General features: G+C 40.4%; 2 protein-coding genes across 3 annotated transcripts; one reads left to right on the top strand and one right to left on the bottom strand.

The window, feature by feature from the left end:
- Positions 1-92: 92 nt before the first annotated feature.
- On the bottom strand, positions 93-2,141 carry LOC103388153 (dynein assembly factor 1, axonemal-like). Its single transcript, XM_017037645.2, has 2 exons — positions 1,033-2,141; positions 93-957 (listed from the first exon to the last, which is right to left on the bottom strand). Exons 1-2 carry the CDS (start codon positions 1,940-1,942, stop codon positions 338-340), a joined length of 1,530 nt encoding a protein of 509 aa, XP_016893134.1. The 5' UTR covers positions 1,943-2,141; the 3' UTR covers positions 93-337.
- A 236-nt stretch (positions 2,142-2,377) lies between these two features.
- On the top strand, positions 2,378-15,059 carry tmem245 (transmembrane protein 245). Of its 2 annotated transcripts, XM_017038169.2 has the most exons (18): positions 2,378-3,092; positions 4,696-4,813; positions 5,311-5,406; positions 5,711-5,818; positions 6,397-6,600; positions 6,680-6,849; positions 8,057-8,080; positions 10,055-10,159; positions 10,242-10,324; positions 10,412-10,502; positions 10,586-10,684; positions 10,767-10,895; positions 11,521-11,643; positions 11,759-11,904; positions 12,002-12,102; positions 12,179-12,353; positions 12,468-12,662; positions 13,254-15,059. In XM_017038169.2, the coding sequence occupies exons 1-18, from the start codon at positions 2,400-2,402 to the stop codon at positions 13,300-13,302; spliced, it is 2,709 nt and encodes a 902-aa protein (XP_016893658.2). In that variant the 5' UTR covers positions 2,378-2,399; the 3' UTR covers positions 13,303-15,059. The 2 variants fall into 2 exon arrangements, with proteins under 2 accessions (XP_016893658.2, XP_016893659.2); XM_017038170.2 differs by lacking the exon at positions 8,057-8,080 and having other exon boundaries at positions 2,383-3,092.
- Positions 15,060-16,376: the final 1,317 nt, after the last annotated feature.

Here is a 16,376-nt window from a genome sequence, read left to right as displayed (position 1 = left end):
AACCCTTACGTACCATATGTATGGTTATCATATAAGCAATAGCAAAGAAAGAGTTTGAGGATTTAATGTTAGAGACAAAAGAAAAACCTTACCAAGTGTTTTTTTTATTCCAGTTTATTCGATGGTGATGCACTAAAATGCAGATTAATCAGTGAAGTCTGCAACGTTTCTTTATATTGTATACAGATTTTTTTTTATTCTAAAAGGTGAACATTTTTAGCTTTTTGTGAACAATAAGCTGTTTTTATGCAATTTCTTTCCCCATTATTTGCTCTTGTTGGTCGACACCGACTATTATGACCCAACATTTTACTCTACCACAAAGACCAGTTCACTGTTATACCTCACCCTGATCACTACTGTCCCCTGATATGACCTCTATCAATGGCCGGCACACCTGCTGATTGAACTCTGCTGCAGAGAACTGTTCTGTATCAACGTCCTCCAGATCAGGCAGGTCGTCGATCAGCAGTGAGCGATGCAGTGGAAGGTCAATGGTTTCCACCTCCTCCATGTCTTTTAACTCTGTGACCAGAGGTCCTGGACCGTGTATGGTTACAACATCATCTTCTCCAGGACCGACTGGCTGAATGAGAGGAGGCTGGTGCTCACTCACCTCTGCCTGCACTAGTTCTACCTCCTTTCTCTTGAACCGGAGTTCACGTGGTTGTTTATCAGTGGTGATTTCTATCTCTGTAGCTGCAGCATCATTATCTAGATTTTGTGCACGCCGCTGTAGAGGGGGCGCTCCATTCTCTTCTGCCACTTGATTATTGATGTCTGTGCTGGACTGGTCACATTCTCTTCTCTCATCAATGGTGCCAGTGTCTGCGTGTTGATTTTTTATGAACTCTTTGTGGGCATCCGCGCAGTCCTGCTCAAATACTTGCATTTTTGCCAGGGCTGGATTTGAAGGCTCGGGGTGATTCCCTTCGGAGGTCGAATCTTGAGTGACCCCTGAAAGAAAACAGATAGATGACACATTTGTATCTTTTTAATTCGAAATCTCTGCGAGTGAAGAACTGTGTTTACCTTCCTCCTGTTGTTCTTTCAGACGCCGTCTCTCTTGAGCATTTTTCCTAATCAAAGAAATGGCATCTAAGCTGTCCTGAATTTTCCTTCTGTCTCGTGTTTCCCACTGCTCCCTCTCCAGGCGCTCTCCCTCCAGGCCTCCCGCGGCCCATGCCTCTGCACATGCCCTGTCTTTGGGAAACACTGGACGGTCATCAAGGAACGTGAGCTGCTTCAGGCGCACAATCATGGTTTTCCTGTAGTTTGGTATTTTTTTCACCACTTCATTTCCCATCAGCTTTAAAACACGCAGCTCTGGCATTGCCTGGAGGACACCGAGGATCTCAGGGTCAGTCAACAAGTTGTGGGACATGTCCAGCACGCTGATTGCCACACACTGACTAAGATGTTCAATGTCGTCCACAGTCTGCAGCTTGTTGTGGGTAATTTCCAGAGTGGACAGGTCAGGGAGGCAAGAAATGTTCTCAATTCTCTGGATGTAGTTGTTTGAGACGTTCAGGGTACACAGTTTCCTGGTGCGTTCAAGGTTTTCCAATTTGCGTATGAAGTTCTGTTGAAGGAATAAGCAGCGCAGCTCAGTCTGTGCGTCCAGATTCTCAATGCGCTGAAGCCCGTTGCTCTGCAGCCAGAGACACCGAAGTCCTGTGTAATCCTCCAAGTTCTCAATGGTGGAGAAGCCTTTAAAGTGAAGGTACAGTGTGTCGTTCAGGTGAGGGGTCACGTAAAGTTTGTTCTGTTTACAGTGGTCTCTCAGGAATTTCTTCGTAATCTGCGGTCCTGAATGCTTCTGGGGCTTCACTTCAGGCAGATTTCTCTTTTTTTTGTCATTTTCCTTGTTCGGTTGAGCTTCGTGTTCTGCCTTGATATCTACATTGTTTTGAAAATAAGGAATTTCCTCTTTATCTCCCATCGTTGCTAAAAAAAAAAAAATCCGAGAGTGCGATGTTCTATTTTTTTTAGTTTTGCTTTGCCTTTAAGTATTATTCTTGCGTTAACTTCAGTCAAAAGTCCAACGTAATCCGAACTGGTCGCTGTGTTTGTTACCATAGTAACCACGCAATAGGCGCGGACTTATTAGGCAGGACGGTCCTTGTTCCATGTCCGACACTTTTCCCTGTTGCACCTCGCTCATAGTTTGCAGGTTGAGTTTATTTTATTAAAAACATTTAACCTTGCGCATAGTCTGGGAGGAGTATTTCAGAATCCTCCGCATTCCACAATTGATTAATAATGTACTCAATATCCAACATAGGTGTTAGTGTGACTATTTAAAATTATTTGGTAAATAAACAAAAATGGTAGAAAATGAACGAATATGGTGTAAATAAAAAAGAATTTCCCATGTAATTCCCACCCCTTTCCAGAAGATGGCTGTAACGCTCAGGAAAGAGAAAGGGATGTTTCCGTGTTTTCGTCACTGCTACGTCACATGTTGGTGTCCCTCACGCGGCTCCGGGATCATGGCAGACGAAGAGGAGTCAGCAGCGGAGCCTGCCGCCCTCTCTCCCCCGGAGAGCCCTAACCCTGGGCGGCCTCACTCTGTATCATTCTCCGAGAGCGTACAGCCGGCGGTCGAGATGGTGAGCCAGTTGCTAACCCAGCCGACGTCCCTCAAATTTGATAAAAACATCAAACAGGCCTTTTACAACACGGGGGCAATGATTTTTGTGGCCATTTGCTGCGGGGCGGCAGTTCTGGTCTACTTCATCCTGGAGGCCTTCCTCCGCCCGCTGCTCTGGGCAGTGCTCTGCGGCACCTTCCTCCATCCCTTCAAACACTCCCTGGCCAAACTAGGCCGCTCGTGGCTCAGTGGTCTGCAGGACAGCGGGACACCCATCGTGGTGGGGACTCTCTTGGTCCCGGTGTGGTGTGTGAACTATGGGGTGGAGACGATGGGCCGGCGGGTGCTGGAGAGGCTCACGGTGTTGCTGGCAATCGGAGCCGGGGTACCCCTGGTTTACTTCCTGTACTACTTCTGGAGCGTTATCGGCATGCAGGTGGTCATCGGCTACGTGTGTGTGGTCATCGACACTGCCCTGGACTGGTTCCACGCTGTATGGGTGAGTGAATGGACAGTGGCAAGTGGGTAAGAAATGACCCCTTACCCACCTTAGAGACAATGGGCTTCTGTGTCAAACAGTATGTTCCAATAGTTGGTTCCAGTATCAACGTTTCTCTGCCAGTATTTCATAATTTTACCAGTAAAATCAGGGTGGGAACCAAAAATATGATGAATGTAAATATATGATATGAGTCAAATTGTTTAGTCTTTATGTCTATTTGTGATAAAATATTGAATTCTAAATCCCTCCACTTATTTTAATTTATGACACTTTCCCCTCATGTTTTGTTTTTATTTGTATCGTTTTTTATTGGAAAATAAATTCATAGAAGTTACCAGTCTATATCTATCTGTCTATAGAATGTAAAAAGTATATTTCTGCAGCAGGTAGAGTAAAAACACCTATAAACTAATAGCAACATATATTCAGACACATGTTTTCAAGCACTGGTTTTGTCTCTTGACTTATTTAATACATAAATAGTACAATTCCAAACAACACTTATTCAGTGCAATGCGTATTTCTTTTTTATGGCCTTAGCTATTTTATTATTTTTAGTTTCTGTGTTTTCATTTTACTGTTTATTTTTTAATATTTCCTAAGTCAAAGTGATTTTCCAATTTTTTTTCACCAACATGACAATCTATTTGTATTGCCTTTTTAAAATAACTATAATTATTGTAAAATAAATCCAGATTCACAAGTGTATGTTAAAAATCAAATTCCATTATACAATATTTCACTGTCATTCTCTGTGTCTAAGCCATACGTGTACAAACTCCTGTCCAGGCACGTCAAACCTTGTTGAACTTTCAAAGCCAACGTTCCTTCTACAAGATTTACATGTTTTCAAAATTTTCACCATAGCTTTACTTCCTGTCACAAGGCCGGTGTCAACACTGGTTCATGTGGGCCTGCTCTGTGTTGACTGTGACACCACAGCTAACTGGTCTGTAGAGGATCCTTCACTAAAGTATGTCAGTGATGTCACAGAGATCAAATGACACATCAGCCTTGGAAATCCCAGGAAATATTTACATTTGAAACAAATATAAATGATAACACATGTATACCAGGCATTTATCAGGTTCAATGATGCAGTGACACAGTGACTGTGGCTTTTAAAACCCTGTTAACACCAACTTCCACAGCTTTCTTTCCAAAAACTGTTCTCCTTCTGGGAATAGATCTGGTTTTGTAGATGGTCTGTTTGTGTGAGAGAGAGTGAAGTCACTTTATTAGTTTAAAAGATGAAAGATGTTTTTGTGTGGATTGTAAACAGCTCAGAGAGTCAGACCTTTGTTTCTAATTGTTTACAGTCTGGAGACTCACATTTCATGCTTTAATAAAACAGAAGCAGATTGTTTATCATCTGTGGAGCCTTAAGAATTTGGAAAGGCATTAGATTTCCTAAAGTAGATTTGCCAGTAATGAGAAAGTTATTTTCCTAAAGTAGATTTGCCAGTAATGAGTTGCAAAGTTATGAAACCTATTGAAAGCAGGTGAAAGTTAACCTTCCATGAATAACCTCTTGTCTCAGCTGCAGCAGCTCAAAACAAAACCTGTAATAACCACATTTTTGTCTTTTGTCCTTTCCAAGGTGTGCACGGTGGTGTTTGGCTACCTGTCGGTGGTGTGTCTCAAGTGGAGTCCTCAGACTGAGCACTACCTGAGGGCTCTGGCTCTGCCTGTCTGGGCCATCCTGCTCTTGTACATAGGTACGTGTAAATTCCCTGCTCACAAACCACAATGATGGTCATGTTTCTTTTTTTTCTTTTTTAATACACACGGTTTTCTTTGCCCCAAGGAAGCAAACGTGTAAGAAAAACATGTTTTGTTCAAACACAACAGCTTCTCACTGTTTCTTGCTGAGAAAAGGGAACTGCCTCTACAGGTCTGCAAGTATTTCAGACAAGACACACGCAGCGTAAGACGAGGAAGTCCCGGCTATTTTTAGCCCAAACCGGGCATGGTAACAACAAGTGCTGCCCTTTAGACAACTGGTGTTAAAAAGGCCAGCAAAGAAACACTGCTGAGGACCAGGAGGAGAAAGTGACAATGTGTCAAATTAACCTTTTTATATGTTTCATTTATTCTCCATTTTATGACCTAAAATATCTCCTGTCGCCGCTGCTCTTGATTTCAACAGTGAAGTAAATGTACTTTAGAATTAGGTGTTCTAAATTTGTACCACTTTTTTCTGCATCTATCTCAGTGTCTCTAACAGGCTCGTGGAGAGTGCCAATATTTGTGGTTGTGGTTTTTCTTTTTATCATGGGCTCCCAAGAGAAACCACCTGCTCCTGGCAGAGGTAAAAAAAACAGAGCAAAACAAAGATACAGACACACACGGACACTCTAACACCACAGTGTTTACAGTTAAAATGTGTTGAATGCAACATAATCTGTGGGTAAATATACTTGGTGAAGGTTTAATAGAGACAGAATAACTGTTTATTGTCTTTATGCTAAGCTAAGATAACATTTGTTAAAAACAAAGTGACTTCATCACCTCTTATCTCCCTGTAACATTTGACTCACTTTTCAAACATTGAGCTGAACTTCCACACTTTGTATCTGAGACTCAGCTGAGTTGATCTCGGTTCATATTTCCAGGGGAGCTCTCTGGGCAGGTGTTATCCTTCGCTGCTAATACCTTTTACATGGCGATCTCCTGTAGCAACCTTCAGCCAAAGACGGAGCCCAGGGAAAACTCCAACACAGGTGAGACACTTTAGAGCAGTGGTTCTCAGTTATTTGAGGTGTTACACTGAGGTGCTCTGAGCATGGCACCGTCCCCACACACTGCCCACTAAAGCTGCCCCCCTGTTCACTTTGGTGATGGGTTAAAAGCAGAGGTCACATTTGGTTGTGTGCAGTGGTGTGCTGTGTCACAATGACAAGTAGTTCACTTTCCTTTCACTCTCCTTATTTTCTGTCATGGAGTGAGTTGTGCAAAGTGGAGTTTGGCCCAGACTTGCAGAGGCTGATGGTGGGGATGATAAAAAAAAGGAACCCTGTGGCTATTGAAGCAAATACAGTAAATCTGACCCCGCCCTCCATTTTAACTCAAAAGGAACACTGAAACAGGTCAGGTTATAAAAAGACTCCAACTAATAGAAAAAGTTAATAGGCCACCTGACTTGTCATTTAATCTACTTTTTATAATAATAGATCTTGAGAAATGCAGTCAGGACACTCTCAGCTGCTGGGCCATATTGGTGACTCCACAGATATGAATTAGATCCATCCTCATGCCACAGTGATGTTTCTTACAGTCTCCTCTCATTATTTTCCCCCAGATGGTGTAGATTCTGTGATGCCAGAACCTGGAACTCCTCAGTTCATGCGGGGCTCTCGCTCTTTACCAGGCGGCCTCTTCCATAAAAAGAAAAGCTCCCACAGAGCCAGTGATATCTACTTCATCCTTCTGGCCTGGGCTATAGTCCTGGTTCAGGTGTGGCTCAACCTCTGGATCCTGAAACTTCTGCCTATCCCCGTGGCTGGTAAATGCTGTGCAGATATTGTATTGTTCTGACCAGACCAGACTGTGTTGTACTGAGACTCTGCGTGTGACTTTTCCAGTGTGGGTGCTGAAGAAGCTGGTGGTTCACTTTGGCCTCAAAAGCTTTGCAGAGCGGACTCTCTCCTCGTGGTGGGCTGTGCTGGAGGCGTTCGGTCGCGAGCGGGAGGAGGCGCTGCTGCCTGGACCAATCAAAGGTCTCGCTCAGTTCCTGCTTCGTATCGACACCAAGGTAAACCCTAAGAGCCTCGACCTCTGGAGCAGCATCTGTTCATACTTCCTACTTGAATGCATCCACACAGTTGGAATAGAATGATCTTTCATTCACACTTTACTGACGACAACACAGATTATATACAGATATTGTACAAATATCTAAGTTATTGTGACAAAATGGATGGCTGAAAGGATGGATGAATAGCTGCTAGGAAGGACAGATGGATGGATGAAGGATGGATGGATTGATAAACCACCAGGTTCAGTATAATATTCAAACTATGTTATTTCAAACATACAAATGACACTTGCAAATATAATGCAAACCAACTGGCTCGCTCACACAGACACACAGGACTGTACGACCTCATTTACACATCAACAGTCCTGGCTCCGTTGTCTGTGTTCCACTGCACAGCCATCTCCAAACGTGTATTTTAGTTCGTTTGAGGCCTGTGTTTTTTTCGGTTACTATAACTGTTATTAGTTGTGGTTGAGTTTAATTTAGCTTTAAAACTATAACAGTCAACTTTTCAGTCGTTATTTGTTTTGAATGTTCCATGCATTTTGCACAGTTGAAGGCGGAAAATTTTGTTGGACTCAACCAATGGCAACAGAAGCCTTTTCTATTCTATTCTATTCTATCAAAGATCTGAGATCTCCAGAGTTCAGTTTATTTACTGTAAATCAAAATACAACTGTGTTGTTCTCATTCACTGTCACTTTTTTCACCAGTGTGAAAGATTAGCTAATTTATCAGATTAACTCTGATAAACATGTGTGACCGAGCACCACACTGACAGTAGAACAACACAGCAGCTCTGAGACGAAGAGAAGGAAACGAGTGGTTCCTTATATTTTTCATTTCTAAAAAATGAATGGGTTAATTACAACAATACCTATGCTACAAACACAAGTGTGTTTTAATCCATGCTATGTCTCCTGCTGCGTGAACTGCATTTCTCAGGTTCTGGACACTGAACTTGCTGCAAAATCAAATGTGTCTTTGTTTTGTCTCTTTCCCGGAAGCCTTTTGTTGTCATGGTGATTTGCATTCAGCGCTCCCTGTATGGTCAGTGGTTCAATCCTGCCTGTCTCTTCCTGGTCCCTCACTGCCTGTACCCAAACAGAAGTTGTGTTCTTGTTGCACGGGTACATGTGACTGCTGCACAGACCTGTTTCTAGTAATAATCCCCTCACATGTCTCTTTGTCTCCTTCCAAGCTCTGGCATTGGCTTAACAAGCAGGTAATGACTTTGAGAAGTCCAGTGTTGACAGAGAGGTTGACTGACCATGAGAGTGTTTGGTTTGAGAGAAATAAAGTTAAATTAAAAAAAAAAAAGACACTTCCTTTTATATCGTGTGTGAGAGAAGTGTAAAAACACACCCTTAAGCTTGGACTGGCGCTTTATCCATTCACGTCACCAGCCATCTCTGCTCTCTGCCTGTACGTCTGCTCCCGTGCTGCTGCTTTTTTGCTTTGTTTTCCCTCTTCTTTTTTCCCCAGGAAGTTACAGTTGTGGGACGTTGGACCGTGTGGTCCCTCAGCCCTGTGTGTACCTTCCTTGCTTTGACCCTAATGGCAGAATTGACTTGTGAAAAAAGACACTTGAGAGTGTGTGTGTGTGTGTGAGAGTGTGTGTGCTGCACAGTGAGGAGATGGACACGGACAGAGCAGAGTCAGTTAGTGAAATCAGTGAGCTTCATCTGTACTTTAAAACTAAAAATGAGACTTCCTTGGCTGCAACATCACTTAAATATTTTCTATGGACATTTTCACTCTACTGTTTTAATGCAGTGCTTCTATTTGTCTGTGGAAGTTGCATATAAACACAGTGTTTTCACACATACGAGGTGCAGCTCTGTCTGTGTCCATGTGTTGTCTGTTTCCTCCTGTGTTCTGCTTTAATTAAATTATCCCTTTTTTCTTTTCTAATCAATCACACATTAAGTCAAATGGAAACTTCAGTTACTTAAATTAATTATTTGTTCTTAAATAAGTTTGATCTTTTTTTTCCTGAAAACTTTATCAAATTCTAAGACTCTCTCTTCTTTTTTTAATTACTTTCTTCTGTCTGTACAACATACATCATCCTGCTCTAAGCTGTGTAAATTCTTCCTAAACCACTAAGATACCAAACGTTATAATATCATACCAGCAACTTTAGTTTTGCTAATGTAGCTTCAGAACAATCCTTATCAAATCATTTTCATAAGACTTTATTACGTTGTGCGCCACTAGGTGTCACTGCGTGTAAGTTTGTGTATTTACTGGTTGTTGGCGTAAAAAACAAGTGCAGTTCCAGTTTCTGTAGGATCCTGTCTCGTTGTGGCAGTTATTCACCTGTTAATTTAAAAATAATTAATCTGTATTTTGACGACCGTTTAGACCTGGTGGATCTACGACATCTTTTTTCTATCTTATTGTACCGCGCTATGACAGTAATCTTCACTGATCCCCATTGAACACTGAAGGTGGCTCCATGTTAATGTCTGAAGGTTGTGCTATTTGCTGAGGTAATCAGGAGGTGCTGTAGTTTGTACAGATGATGTAACAGGATTATATCAATTTGTGTGAAGATGTTTATCTAGAGTCATCTCCGGTGAGGCGCTCAAATGTAAAGGATGTTTATCTAGAGTCATCTCCGGTGATGCACTGTAAAATAGCTGTAAAAACAACACACTTTTTGATTGGTTTAAACTGCTGTCAATTAATATAGTTTGACAAATTTTAATTTATTCTGTTACTAAAATGTAAAGGAACTTCTACTCTTTACGTCATCGTCCAGATGATGACATCAGGGTCTTTTGAGAGAAGGATGGTCACTAACACAGCCTCTAATATGATTTTAACACAGCGTCACATGACAGGATGTTTTTTTCACCTCAGACGTTCTGATTTAATACAGTCATTTTGGATCATTGAGAAACCTGGGTTAAAGAGTGTAGGACATACACGTGTTTCTTGGCCTGAGAGTTCTCTCTGCTGAAAAAACAAAAACACATGGATGTATTTGTTGAATACTTGATTGTTGTCAAAGCAGAAAAGGAGAGATTTTAGATCCAAAATGGTCGGATCACGGACGAACACAGGTTTCTCCATGTGTCTGATCCCTTTATGTTTTCATTTACCTCAGAGTTAAACTCACTTTGTTTGTTTATCCTTTCACTTTCTTTATCCTGTCCTGTCTCTGTGTCTCCTCACTCCTCCTCTTGTGCAGATGATCGTAGGCCTGGAGCGATCTCTGGACAAAATCATTAGTATCTTCATCATCTTCATCCTGGTCACAGGGACTCTTCTGATGGCACTGCTGCTCACAGCTATGGTATTATTTCTCTTCTTTTTTTTTTTTACTTTGTTTTAGTAACACTGCCAAAACTGAAGCCGTTTCCCTCTTTTTTTTTAAGGTTCATCATGAAAGTGTTCAGATCATCGAGGTCACCAGTAATCTCATCAACGAGACTGTGTCTAACCATCCAGAATGGGCAAAGTACGTCCGTTTAATCTGTTTCTCCTCATTTTACTTATTTTTAATTTTCACTAACCACATTTTTTTTTAAACTCTGTTGTGCTGCAGTTGGCTCCCAGAGGCTCGTGTGATCCAGAAGGCTATGAATTCAGCCGCCACAAATGTTTATGAACACGGCAGAGAATGGATAACCCTGAGGGTGAGGAGAACAACATTCACCTCAGAAATATAAAGACACGTTGTCCAACACACACGCATCTGTGTTCCCTGTCCTCTCTGCAGCTTCATAAGATGTTAGGAGACAAAGTAAACAACACGGCCATTATTGAAAAACAGGTTTTGGAGCTTTGGGACCGACTGTACCACTCCTGGTTTGTGAAGGTGCAGTAAAAGGCTCTGTCCAGTCCAGTGTATTTATATATTTTATTTTTTTAATGAGAAATGTTTATTATTATCTTGTCAGAATGTCACCCATTCTGGCCGCCACCGTGGTGGCCACAAGATTCAGAGGCAGAACAGCTGGCTGGTGGACATCTTGGACTGGAAGGACATTGCCTCCTTTTTGCAGGACAATATTGAGACTCTGCTGTCTGTAAGTATGGGTGTGTTACTACATTGTTATCTCTCTCTCTCAGGCAAAGGTTCAGCTTACACACACACACACACACACACAGTGTGCACAATGAGTGACAAAGTTGTGTTCTTCAGGAACTACTCTTTTTATTGTGATACAAATACTGCCTGGAGAATTTGGTTAGTCATTTTGCAGTACAGCAAGAAGGTCATCAGTTTGATGATTTGGGTCCCAGTCCTTGTATGTTCACTGGTTTTTCTCCCACAATGCACAGCCACACACAGGAGGTTAATAGTTAACTCTGAGTAGACCATAAAAATAAACCAGTGTGGACATGTGACCTGTGATCAACTCTCATCCAGCGTGTACTCTGCCCTCACCTGGTGACAGCTGGGATCGTTTCCAGTCAAATGTGACTGAAAGAAATGGGACAGAAAATCACACAGATCAAAGATTGATTGCTTCAATGTTTACATTAAATTTTTTTTTCTTAGTGAAATTAAGGTGCACACAGTAATAACCATTTTACATATTAGAAAATTAACACTTTAGAATTTTACTAATAGTTATTGGCTACAAAGTATTTTTATAATAGAAGAGATTTTTTAATAATAAAGTGTGTGTGTGTGTTATTGTTTTGTAGATCCTGGAGTCCCTCTGGGTGGTGATGAGCAGGAACGTCGGCCTCCTCATCTCAACCACGACCACTCTGTTCACCGTCTTGTTCCACAGTGGCACGGCTCTGCTCAACTTTGCACTAAGTCTGGTAAGAGACCAGCAGAGTGGGGGTGGGGACAATACTCCTGTCTACACAAACGTTTTGGAACTGCTGGTTCAGGTTAAAAGAAGATTTACTCACAGTTTTTCCTTTGTGTCTGCAGGTGATTTTCCTCACCACTCTCTTCTACCTGCTGAGCTCCAGTGGTGAATATTACAAACCAGTCAAGTGGGTGATCAGTCTGACCCCTCTGTCTCAGCCTGGACCCTCCTCTAATATCATAGGCCAGTCTGTTGAAGAGGCTACCAGGTGAACACAAACACATTTAACTGATGTCAGAAAAAAAAAAGATGCAGAAACTGGAGGAGACGATTTGAACTCTGATGTGTGTTTGTTTTTACTGAAGAGGAGTCTTTGATGCCTCTCTGAAGATGGCCGCCTTCTACGGCCTCTACACTTGGCTCACTCACACCATCTTTGGCATCAACATCGTCTTCATTCCTTCTGGTCAGTCAGGATGTAATATTTATTTATTTTCTTTTATATACTCTTTTATATTTATTTTTCGTCTCCTGGTCTGAAGCTTTAGCAGCTACACTGGGTGCCGTGCCGTTCCTGGGAACGTACTGGGCTGCGGTACCAGCCGTGTGTGACCTGTGGTTGGCGCAGGGCGAAGGTGTCAAGGCTGTGCTGCTGCTGATCTGTCACCTGCTGCCCACATATTTTGTGGACACGGCCATTTACTCTGACATTTCTGGGTAGGTTTTTTTTATGTGGAATCATCATCTTTCCTGTGAGATGTTACTAATGATTTGTGAAGATCACTGACCCACAAACTTCATCAAACTGTCTCCATATGGTTTTGTGTGCAGCGGTGGACACCCGTACCTAACTGGTCTAGCAGTGGCTGGTGGCGCGTACTATCTGGGTCTGGAGGGCGCCATCATCGGGCCGATCCTGCTCTGCATCCTGGTGGTGGCAGCAAACATCTACAGTGCCATGTTGATGAGCCCAAGCTCTTCAGCGACAACACCAGTGCAGCCCACCTGGCCTGTGCATCCCCTCAGGTGAACAACGAATGTAAAGACACTGCAAAAAAAAAAAACGAATCCTGTTGAACATTTAATTTATTTATAAGCAGGTTTAAAAACAGCAGAAAAGTGCAGTAAAAAACAAACAAAACGTAGGACTGTCAAAGGATAAGAAATCACCTAATTAATCACATGGGATTGCAATTAATTGAGATAAATTAACATTTCTAAATGTGATGAAAAAAATTTATTTTCTTGTAATGGAAAAGAAAGACCAATAACTGCAGGTAGATGTCAGTATTTCTCAACTGTTTATGACTAATCCAAATGATGGAATTATTAACATGTAATACATACAAATGTCAATACAGAAGTGAAATTTAATGAATGTGTATATTGACTGTAAAGTGTTAAAATTCATTAGAAATGTTTATCTGATTAATTTATTGTGTTAAATGTATGTTTTACACCTGTCAACGCATTAATTTTGGCAGCACTAAAAACAAGTTAAAAGTCACTTGTTACTGAGTGAAGATTGTTCTTTTTAAGTAAACGCCATTTGTTTGGCTGAAAAAGCCTGTGATGTCTCCTCACCCTTCACCTCGCTCGTGTCCCTGTCTCCCACAGGACGTTCACAGACTGCACACCATCTGTCCTGAAGACCAACACTGAGTGAGAACCAGAGGCTGTGTCCCTGATGAGAGCTGCCTTTTGGCTGAGTCCTCAGTGGAAGTGCTCCCTGTGATGAAGCTCTTCCTGAAGCCGCAGGAGTCGGCCCCGACCAATCAGTGATGACGGTGAAACGCCTGATCACCCACGACGACGCCTGCTCCTCAGAACTGTTTCTGTCAGTTTGGCCTCAGTCTTCTCTCCCTGCTCCTAACACAGTGAACCCTGATCCCAAACAAGGACCAATGATGACTTTGACATCTAAAAAAAATAGTGACGATGACAACGCAGATTACATCATGAAATTTTAATAACATCCTTGAGTTGATTCATAATGTTAACAAATATTTACTTGTTAATATTTTGGGAGGATAGTGCCAAATATTCCTTCCTAATGTTTCACTTCTGCCCTGCAAACAGTAGTTCATGGTAAGACTTCAGTATGTGCTTGTGTTTCAGTTGTACTCTACCTCTCTCTCTTTAAGTCATATTTTTAATGTAGGCTGCCGTTTGACGCTTTTAAGCCGGGTACACACTACACAGTTTTGACGACTTTAACAGATGATAAAATACTGGCTTTCAGCAGATTGTTTCACTCTGACTTCAGCCAGCCTTAGAATGGTACCACTGCTAACTCTAACAGCTCAATCCGTCTCACCTAAATTTTCCCCTCTAGCCGTTGGCCATCATGCTGATATTCCCACTTCTTCCTGTCATCTTCTGACACTATTTCAGTAGTGACACGTAACTGTGAATCTTTAACGTTACAACTCCGCTCGGACAAAGACACCCACCCCCGCTGCCCTGGACCTTGGTGTGTCTGCATTGTCTCAGTGGATCAGATTTAATGACCAGCGTTTATAGACTCTGGTCTGATTCCATGATCGACTGATGACGGAGAAATTCCGGTTGTTTTGACATGTTTTATTTATTTCACACTAGTATTTTTCATGTTCTGAGTGCACTTAGGTGACGTTAAATCAGTGATTCCCAACCAAAACTGCCCCATATCACTTAATTAGTCTCAAAGCTATCAATTACTCACTGCAAATATTTGTCTTTGCAGGTCTACAGTATGTGACAGTGATGGGCAGAAATTTAAATAATCATCCACCAGGGGGCACCAGATGGCCATAAAAACTAAAAAAAAGGGCTCGGAGCCTTTGAAGATCTGTGTTCCTTCAATTCCTTCGAGTCTGTCAGTGTTGTTCAACTAAACAGACCCAGCTTTTGAAATGAGTAAGTAAATTGAAACTAGAAGGCTTTTATATATCATTACAGATACTTTTTGTCACCTTTTGTTTGGTGATGCACCACAGGTTTTTTCTAATTTAAAATATGTTCTATGGCTGCAACAGGTTTTGGGAACACTGATTTAAATAACTAATGTGTCACTTTTAGCACACTCCTATAATTTAAACTTGAAAGTGACACTTAGCAATATGGTATTTTTATGAGCACATAAAAGTTCTATTCACCTCCTATATAATTGCACTTTTCCACTTCATACTTTAAATGCAGTCAGTACTCTGAGTGAAATACTTCACTTGAAGCTTTGATAAAAGAGAACATTAATATAAACATAATACATCACACACGTGAACTGTGTGAACTCCCTGGAGGTAGGGAGGTGCTGACATGGTCTAGGTTTGGAAAACAAAAACATGTTTCAGCAACAGTTTCTTACTGGAGTTTTCATTTGGTACAGTTGGCTTGTATTGTTTTGATTAGATAAACTAAATCACTAAATAAAATGTTAAAACATATTTGTTTTTGTCTGTAATTTGCTCGTAGAGAGTTTAGATTTTGTTCCAACCATACAGATACTGTATGAAAGAGACAATAGATCTATTGGAATCAGACCATGTTCTTATGAGAGGTTTTAAACTGAAAAATCAGTTCTGGATAGGTGCTTGTACTAAACATTGATTTTATATTTTATATATTGCACTTCTAGTGTCCACTTCTAGCATCCAAAATGTTTTAAGTTAACTTTTTGTAGCGGAACTTTGAATGCCATATTTGTGTTAACAATTAAAGGGTAAAAATATCTAGACATGACACAAAAACCTTACTATATTATGAATTTCACAGAAGAATACAATAGTGATAATATATCTATGTATATATATTTTTCTTGATGCCAATTTTGAATTTTGAACACTTCACACAATTATTTACATAAGAACATGTTTTGAGGCATTGTATTGCATTTAGAGCCATCTATAACAGAGCAACATATGAAACTTTCTTTTCATGTCTAGCACAAAATTTTGACATGGGAGTGTGTTTTGGGGTAATTAATTTTTGGATTTTTCTTTCTGGATTTCTTTTTTAAAGTCATAAATTCTACAGTAAGGGTTTTAGTGGCACCTATAACAGGTCAAATTAGGGTATTTTATTGCATTTGGAGTTTTTTTTTTTAAATCCTTAATTTGCATATTGTGGTCAGATGGTGAAAAATTTTGATAACTTTTGGAAAAAAATCAAAATTGTATCTTTTCTACATGTTTCTCATCAATTAAGAGCATTTTGAAAAATTTATTAGTATAAAATTTGTTTTGGAATTTTAAAAAAAAATATTTTGTGTGTCATGATCAGATGGTAAACATTGTTGATGATTTAAAAGAAATCAAAATGATATCTTTTTTGTATGTTTCTCATCAAATAAGAGCATTTTGAAACATTTCTTAGTCAATTTTTTTTGGAATTTGTTTGAAAAATCATAATTTCATATGTCGTGGTCAGATGGTGAAAAATTTTGATGATAATTTTTCGAAAAAAAATCAAACTTTTTATCTTTTCTGCATGTTTCTCATCAAATAAGAGCATTTTTAATCATTTTTTAGAATTTTCTTTTGAATATTTTTGAAAAATACGAATTTTTTTGTTTAGTGGTCAGATGGTAATTTTGATGATAATTTTTGAAGAAAAAAAAAATAACAATTTTATCTTTACGTTTCTCATCAATTAAGAGCATTTTGAAAAATTTCTAAGTATAACATTTTTTTTGGAATTTTTTTAAAATGTTTTTTGCCTGTCGTAATCAGACTACTTCCTATAGCCTTACCATCGTGAAAA

This window comes from Cynoglossus semilaevis, chromosome 13, assembly GCF_000523025.1.
Source record: "Cynoglossus semilaevis isolate Cse_v1.0 chromosome 13, Cse_v1.0, whole genome shotgun sequence".
Lineage (NCBI taxonomy): Eukaryota > Metazoa > Chordata > Actinopteri > Pleuronectiformes > Cynoglossidae > Cynoglossus > Cynoglossus semilaevis.
This window is presented reverse-complemented; position numbering and strand designations above follow the sequence as displayed.

Coding starts and splice junctions, on each gene's coding strand:
- LOC103388153 (XM_017037645.2), bottom strand. CDS start 1,942: ATGGGAGATAAAGAGGAAATTCCTTATTTTCAAAACAATGTAGATATC. Junction 958..1,032: donor GAAAGAACAACAGGAGGAAG/GTAAACACAGTT, acceptor GTTTTCTTTCAG/GGGTCACTCAAGATTCGACC.
- tmem245 (XM_017038169.2), top strand. CDS start 2,400: ATGGCTGTAACGCTCAGGAAAGAGAAAGGGATGTTTCCGTGTTTTCGT. Junction 5,819..6,396: donor CAGGGAAAACTCCAACACAG/GTGAGACACTTT, acceptor ATTTTCCCCCAG/ATGGTGTAGATTCTGTGATG. Junction 12,663..13,253: donor TGGCCTGTGCATCCCCTCAG/GTGAACAACGAA, acceptor TGTCTCCCACAG/GACGTTCACAGACTGCACAC.